At 33.5% G+C, this 8,907-nt stretch overlaps 1 protein-coding gene across 1 annotated transcript; it reads left to right on the forward strand.

The window, feature by feature from the left end:
* Nucleotides 1-907: 907 nt before the first annotated feature.
* LOC105344147 (cyclin-dependent kinase 5) lies at nucleotides 908-8,241 on the forward strand. Its single transcript, XM_011451795.4, has 11 exons — nucleotides 908-1,048; nucleotides 2,156-2,244; nucleotides 3,509-3,576; nucleotides 4,437-4,554; nucleotides 5,099-5,194; nucleotides 5,303-5,377; nucleotides 6,050-6,146; nucleotides 6,867-6,936; nucleotides 7,307-7,367; nucleotides 7,471-7,551; nucleotides 7,971-8,241. Exons 1-11 carry the CDS (start codon nucleotides 1,012-1,014, stop codon nucleotides 8,100-8,102), a joined length of 924 nt encoding a protein of 307 aa, XP_011450097.3. The 5' UTR covers nucleotides 908-1,011; the 3' UTR covers nucleotides 8,103-8,241.
* The last annotated feature ends 666 nt before the right edge of the window (nucleotides 8,242-8,907 follow it).

Below are 8,907 nucleotides of genomic sequence, written 5' to 3' on the forward strand. Positions count from 1 at the left end.
TAATATCAATTTTACGCATCAAACGAGCTATTTTCAACTTTCGCTGAATATCTGCAGTTGAAACTCTCACGCCATGGCGTCAACCAAGCAAAAAGATGACGTCACAATACAAATTAAACGCTGCGCGAAAGCGTGCGTACACGATCTTGGTCTCGTTATAAGGAGATTTCGTATGTCCAGTGTCGTTCGTAATTTAAAAATGACGTCATTTTGGAGCAAATTCACTCGACCAAAATCGACTATATTTACTAGAATCGGAAACGTTATTACATGTATTATAGCTATCGGAAACATGATACTTTAAAATTTTGCAATGCAACCCCCCCCCCCCCCCCTTATGGATTAGGATATTGAGGATTGCCGAAAATGTTATGAATGTGGGTTTTTCTTTTGTTATTATAACGGGTTTTTTCGGTTTCAATCACCCCCATCGGATCAGGATATTGAGGATCGGCGAAAATGATCGAAATATTGAAGGTTTTTTGAAGGTTTTTTCGCTTGTCAAAATTTCGGACAAATCCAGCCTATCTCCCCTTTCAATTTGCTTCCGACGCCACTGAGCATAATCATCCGGCGTTTCCTTGCCCTTTTAAAACGATATTTTACTTCCCAGCAAGTAATATTTCAAAATCGTCAGAAAAGCCAGGAAAACGTCCTTTGATTGTTTTTATTTTTTTTAATTTTTTTTTTTTTTTTTGCTTTGGTTTTTTTATCTCAAGTGTTCGCTAGAGTCTTTCGGTTTTATTTTTCATTTAAATAACAGTATACTGCATTACCTTGACAAACTAAACGTGTGCAGTTTTTAATTATTTTTTTTTGGGGGGGGGGGGGCATCCCGCAACATTTCTACGTACGAATTAATATACTTTTATAATTCTAGTCATTATAACGTTTAATCATACACAGTCTTCAAAATGCAGAATAAAATCGTAAGATACATTGATGAATAATTTTTTCCTTGCGCCGGAATATTGTACATAATTTATTTCCAGACGTAATCTGTATAGAATTATGCAAAAATATGAAAAATTAGAAAAAATAGGAGAAGGTGAGTGATTTGTTACATTTGTATCAGTGTTAAATGATTGCAGATTTGTTTTTACAGCTAAACGAAGAGTAATGTTTTATCCATTTTCTGACTTTGTTAATCAGCTGTTTGTCGTTATGCTAGTAAAATAGTGTGTTTGCCTTGAGTTTAAAGTTTTGTTTTAAATTTCATAAACAGAAAGTAATATGTTTTGCGGTGCTACCGTCGTGGCGAGCGCACCAAGAATTACACATACCTTGCATCATTTCAACTTAGTGTTATTTAGCAGGTTGGGACCAATCTCACAAATGGGATATAATAGCCCGTTTGGGATATAATAGCCCAAATGGGATATAAATTTAAAATGCAATTTTATTTTTTTCCTGGTTCATAATTTTGATATTTGTTTATTTTATTGTGCATTCTAATTACATACTTTGTATCCATGCCCCCAGATTTGTAGGCGTATAATTTCCCATTTTTCAATATAATGACTTGACAATATGCAATATCTGAATAGATTTTTTAACTGTTTATTTTTTTCCCTTTATTCTTTTTTATTCAGTTCAAAATGCCCCTTTTTTTTTTTCTTCCCACTGAAGCTATATTTGGGTGAGGGTAAGAAAACGTGACAGAGGGCGAGGCTTGCTGACCCCTTTTCACATTTTCGACCTGAGCTATAATATCGCTAATATTTCAAGACAGTAATTAGAACGTGTATTCAAACCTCAAGGCACCATAAATTACGAGTTAAATGTTAGCCATTTGTGGTATAGCACCACGAGAGAAAACATTAAAGAGCTTTATGGGACGTAGACAAAAAAATTTGTTTGATGAATATGTAGGTTAAGCTTGCTCTTTTTCCAACTCACACTGGTTCTTAGAGCTCGCTCGCCAGTGCTGCTGCGCTTGCTATAACTTTATGATAACAGTTTTAACGAGCTGTATTGAACTTATAAAAACATAGAACTGTTACAAAATATACGTGTATCTAGTCCAAACAAATTAGAAAAGGTAACAAATTACAAAAGGAATTGATCAATTTCTACTCAGTTAGTAATGATTAGCTTAAAGATACACAAATGAACATGTTGATGTGAGGCCTAATATCTTTTTCTTCATATTCAGGAACATATGGAACAGTTTTTAAGGCAAAAAACAGAGAGACACATGAAGTGGTGGCATTAAAGAGGGTCCGATTGGATGATGATGATGAGGTTTGAAAAAAATCTGCATTAGAAAATGCTCATAATTTTATTAAAGGTTTTTCATTATTTCATTTATGGTTATTTATATACAGGTTTAGCAATTTGCTCCAACTTGATATATGTTGCAGTTGTTATTTGAAAGTTTTATATTTTTTGTATTTAAATTTGATGCACATTGCCAATTGAGCATGTATGAGAGATAAATAAGTGAATGTATGAATGAGTTTTGGTGAGTCACTTGAGGATGTTGTTTACGGATTTGTGTTGACCACATATTAATTGTTTACTACTGTATTAAAGCTGACCAATAGAAATTTATGAGTGCATATGCAGGATTTACTAATTCACTTTGAATAGCGAAAATCCCACAAATCCCCAACCTCACAACTTTTACCTTCATGGTAGATACAGTTAAGTGTACCTTCACCTGTATTCAAGAAATTCATATATTTTGTAAGCCCATAGTTCTGGATACCTGGGAAGCTTACATTTTCCTTGTAATTGAATTATATATTATATATTCATGTTTATTGTATTTAGAATTACTTTTAATTCATTTTATTCAAATATTCTAAATTACCTTGCAATGTTGTGTAACTGTGAGTATGTTAAAACTGTTTGTACTTATAAGACTTAGTTTTATTTATTAATAAAATCCTTAAAATAAGAGAGCAAGTGTGGCTAAAATCAGTAGCAGGGATTCAGCATTATTTATTCACAAGACCCTGCAACATATATATATAAATACAATGACCCCCCCCCCCCCTCAAAAAAAAAAAAAATTTAAAAAAAAATATGTAACTATGATATTAAAAACACTATTTGGCTTGGGCATTTGTGAAATATGTAGTCCTTGGAAATAATGATTTGAAAACAATACTTTAAAAGTACATTATCTATATTATCATGAATAAAGAGAATGTTCTTTATTTAAAACTAAACAAATATCATTCAAAATTGTTAATAGTAAATTCTAGCTGCAGGTATTTAGCTCTTTGAAAAATTTGGGTTTATATGCTGTAAAGCTGCAGTCCTTCCCATACAAAGACTTACAAGCTATATAATGGACAAGTTATGGACCTGCAGCTATGTAAATTGTACCTGCCATCCAATATCAGTTTTGAACATGTTGAAGATGTCTATTTTTGAATTGAATTGAATTTTGACCAAAGCAGGGAGAAATAAAGATATTTACCATGATAAATGCATGAACACATTTTGTATCAAATGTTTATTTTTAAGTACTATGAATATTCTGTGACTCTTTTCCCAGGGTGTTCCAAGTTCTGCTCTGAGGGAAATTTGCCTGTTGAAGGAATTAAAACACAAAAACATTGTAAGGTAAATGATGATATATCTTCTTTTAATTACAAGGAATAGAGCATGTTTCAAGTAAATATATATATTGTTAGTATTATATCAGGCATGTCTCTCTTGGTTGTTACTTGCTTTTCATTATGTTCGTCATAGTAGAAGCTGAAACTTACCGAAGAAAAAAATGAAGCAAGAAAAGAAAGACTAACTTTGGGTTACTAAAATTCTGGTGATGTTTGATCACAAAAATTTAATCTTAATAACATTATATCGTATACTTATAGAAAATATACCCATTTCCGCCCTGTGCGATATAAACCGAAAATTCGCCTAGAAGGTGTGATATAAAACCTAGGGGTGTGATATAAGATTTATATCACACCCCTCTCCGGCAATCTTCGGATGTTATATCACACCCCTTTCCGTTAATTATCGGCTATTGTGACGTAGAGTTCGGTATGCACCGCTCAACTCCGATCTCTGAGTATGACGTCAAATAGTTACGTCGACGTCAACTTGGTATACAAACAGCTGGCGCAAAATTTCAGGAAAGTTTATCAGAGATGGAATATATAAACACAGAGATATTTGTTAACAATAATCATTTATCACTTAATGTTTTTTATTGTTTCTTTGATATTTTCTCTAAGTATATGATATAAAAATCATAACATATGGCAATTTTTATATCGCATCCTATATTAGCCCTCGGTCGCTGTATATCAGCCCTCGAGCCTGACGGCTCTCGGGCTGATATACAGCGACCTCGGGCTAATATAGAATGCGATATAAAAATTGCCATGTAATAATCTATATATATGACTGTATTAGAAAAAACAGTTAAAAATTAACCAAACTTAGTTCTTCTCTTTTTTCACATAATACAGGCTACATGATGTTCTTCATAGTGAAAAGAAATTAACGCTTGTGTTTGAATATTGTGACCAGGATCTCAAAAAGTATTTTGACAGCTGTAATGGGGAGATAGATCAAGATATTGTGAAGGTGAGAACAAATGAAAAAATATTACTCAGTGTTAAATTAAACCTGTGATTGAGTACTGGAGAATGTTAAAAAAACCTTAATTTGTACTAAAAAACAAATGTGTATGCAAAACATTGCTGAGGAAATCTGTGTATATGTGATTGGACATGAAACGATGATCTTGTATAAATGACCGTCTTCTGAATGAATTTTGTTACTTTCTATTATGCGGACTTTTCATTTGTCAATAACATCAGTATGTTGCTTTTTTGTTACTTATATTACTGCATGGTACTTTTAAAGCTATGTTTTAAATTCTTGGTTGACTTAAGGTGAAATTGGACATCTTTGGATATTTTATTTGGATGAAAGTACATCATATTCAATGATGATTTCATGATGGCTAGTACCGTTTGAAATTTTGAAAGTAAACATTATTTGGTCATAAAATACATGCCAAAAATTCTTTAAAAAGTAAAAAAAAAATGTCCTTACTGTCTCCTTGATTCTACACCCAGTGACTGCTGTAGTTTTTCTGTGCTATTAATTCTTTCATTCTTTCCAGTCCTTTATGTACCAGCTGTTGAGAGGGCTGGCTTTTTGTCACAGCAATAATGTGCTCCACAGAGATCTCAAGCCCCAGAACTTACTGATAAACAAGGTAGGATGTGAAAGCCCAGATTCATAACAAACTGCTATAACAATTATGATAACAAATATTATTTTCACATACCTGTTAATTATCATGTTACATGTATATTTTTCACAGAATGGAGAGCTAAAGCTTGCTGATTTCGGTTTGGCTCGGGCTTTTGGTATACCTGTGCGATTTTTCTCATCTGAGGTAATTTTTTTCTTCAGTTCCTGAGTGAACTGTATACAGCATTGATACTAAGTTATTAACTTGTGTTCCATCTACAGAGTGTTTTCTCCATTATTTCTTGAATATGTTTGATTCTGATTGTATGCACTTTTAATTTGAATAAGTGTTCAGTTCAGGTACTGACAATGCTTATTAAAATTGCTGCATTAAATAATATTTACTTGTTAAATGGAATCTCGATCCATTCATCTTTATTTCTGTGGTTTACTATGCACAGATTATTTTGTGATTGATCAAAACCACAGATACAATGAGAAAACAGGCTGAAGTCATATAAAATACAATACAGTGTAAAAAAAACCCATTGATTATATTTAAATGGATTAACTGGTTTGAAATGAAATGCAGGTAGTGACCCTGTGGTATAGACCCCCTAACGTCCTGTTTGGGGCCAAGATGGTTGGTCACACTTCTCTAACAATAAGAGAAGCGAGATTTACTAAGCTTCCGACGATGACTGATTAAATGGTGTCTTTATTCATATTTCTGTGGTTTACATACACAGATTATTTTGTGATTGATGAAAACCATAGATACAATGAGAGAACAACAGGCTACATGAAGTCATATAAATACAATACAGGATTGAGTTTTGGGGTTTTTACCCATTGATTTGATTTGAATGAAATGCAGGTGGTGACCTTGTGGTACCGACCCCCTGACGTCCTGTTTGGGGCCAAGATGTACTCCACCTCAATAGACATGTGGTCAGCTGGCTGCATATTTGCAGGTAAGTTCAAGTAAAGAAGTAAATGTTGGTTGTTTCAAATGAAAACACTGTTTGATTTTTAAAAAAACCCATTATTATATATAATTTCAACAGTTTTATTATCAGTGAATCCTGGTTTTAAAGTTTATATTGTCTCTTAATAAATGAAGAACCTAGTATTTCTTCTTTGAAATGTATTTAAGACCATATTTTTTAATTCACCATTTTAACCAACAATTTAGATAAGCTTTTAAAAAACAAGATAAATTTTAGATTGTTCAGCATGTACAGTTATTTGTAAGGCATGATAAGAAGGCATTGTATTGGTGATTTAAAAAAACCCCCAGAAATATTGAATATAATTATAACTTTATAACTCTTCTGATCAACATGTATCATATGATGTGTGTCATTGTCAGAAACTGGGTTTGATTGAGAACTCTCTAAGCATCTACAGTGGAATCATTAGAATTCGTGGTGACTCAATTTTCATGGGTAGCTGTCCGGCATGAATTTACATCCTCAACAAAAACAAATTTCTTTGTCATCGAAACCAACGCATCTACGAAATAACATCCCCACGAATAAGAAAAAAACCCCTAAAAATTGGCCCCCCATGAATTTAAATGATTCCAGAGCATTTTCCCATCCACGGATTTTTAGAAACTTATTATGGTCTCACAGTCTCCCACTATCACTACTGACAGGATTGAAAGATATAATGACTTTTTTTTCTTCCAGAAATGACCAATGCTGGCAGACCCTTGTTTCCAGGCAATGATGTAGAGGACCAGCTCAAACGAATATTCAAGTATCCTTTCCTGACCATAGATCACTTATGATAGAATAAGATGCTGAATCGTATCATGTTTGTGGGATTAGTTTCTGTTCAGTACGTCTGTGTGTGGGAAGTGGAGAGGGAGACAGCTTTTCCATCAGCAGAAGCAAGAGAGAGAGAAAGAAAGAAAGAGAGAGCGAGAGAGAAAGAGGGGGTGGGGATGGGGGCTGCATCTGAAGTTACTTGAGAGAGTATACAATGTATTTTACATTCTAAATTGAAGAAATAAGCACAGTATACATTATTTACATATTATTTACATATTAGAACAAGACACATAATGGTTTAGATCTATGTAAGTTTATGTTCCTGTTGCAATCAAACACTCCTTGACAAGTGGCAGACTACTGGGGACACCTACTGAGGAGTCCTGGCCCGGCATTAGTCAGCTCCCTGAGTACAAGGTACATCATAGCATTCCACTGAAAATGTAAACAAATCTGACGCATAAAAAAGTATTCATTATAGAATAAAATATTTAATAATAGGAATTTTTATCTCTTACAGCCTTTCCCAATGTATCATATCAGTACAACTTGGATGCAAGTTGTTCCAAAGTTAAATCCCAAGGGAAGAGATTTATTACAGGTAAATATATATACTATGCAACTTTGCAATTATAATGCACTGGCATTTTTTTTCGGCAGCTTTGTTTTGTGTAAAGACAATCTGTGCCATATTTTGAATTGATATTATTTTGATAGTCATTCGTGACCAAGAATTTGTGACAACCCATATTCAAACGACAGATGTTATCCATACAAAATACAGTATTTGATAGACTTGAATTGTGCATGAAAATCATCATAACACAAAATGCTTGCATGGACAAAATAGAATTGAAAACAAAACATGATAGACATGTTACAAACAATGCTGTGTTTTATCCATATGAATATATATATGCTCACTGATATGTATACATGTCTGTTATTTTCTTAATATCCATTTGATATGTGCTTCTGTTAATGCTTGTCTGTCTTATTTTGCCTCTGTCCACACTTCAGCGACTGTTGATCTGTAATCCGTCTGGTCGGATGTCGGCTGAGGAGGGAATGTTACACCAGTACTTCAGTGATCTCGACCCCTCGATAAAACTCGCCACAGACAACTCGCTCATCCTACAGGGGAGATCCTAATAGATGCAGCAGCCTACCGTACACGTCTCCATCCGTTCTAGTCAAATCATGAGCAAATGTGGCCTAATTTGGGCAATTTTACAAGATATATATTTGTACTATGTGACATTTGTTTTACATGAAAGGGGAATGTAAGATTATTTGTAATTATTGATGTGTACATTTCTGTGAAAGTAGCCTCAAAGCTGGTGTACAAAATATCTGCATAGAACCTTGATGTTTATCAAGTTGAATATGGGCATGCATGCCATTCCATGCCAGTGTGCATTTGCTACATGTACTGTACCCAAAGTCTACTAAAAGTTGGGGATATTTTTCCTGGGTTTATCTTTCCGTTTGTCTGTCAGTCATGTTGTTTGTATGTAACACTTGTTTCCATGCAATAATTTATAGAGCCATTAACCTTTTAAAATGAAATTTGATTTCACAACTTTTTTTACCTTAATTTTGAGGGCTAATGGTCAGAGGAAAGATGATAAATTTTAACATTCTGTCAGTGTGTAGCGTTTCATTAAGGGCAATATTTTATGATTAAAAGTCTTTGAACTTTTGCTATGAAATCTTTATTTCCTTTAGGCATAAGGAGACTCATTGATCAAGGTCAGAAATCAACAGAAATCACAGAGGAATATCTAGATAAATAGAATCCTTTTTATTTTGGTCAAAGTCAGGGTTATGAATTGATACATTCGGTCTGTGTAACACTTTTGATCCCTTCAATATCTTAGAAAGTTTTTTATTACATGTATTTGCAATTGAATGTTATATACCATACCATATGACATATACATTTTACCCTAAAACT

This window comes from Magallana gigas, chromosome 10 (genome assembly GCF_963853765.1).
Source record: "Magallana gigas chromosome 10, xbMagGiga1.1, whole genome shotgun sequence".
Lineage (NCBI taxonomy): Eukaryota > Metazoa > Mollusca > Bivalvia > Ostreida > Ostreidae > Magallana > Magallana gigas.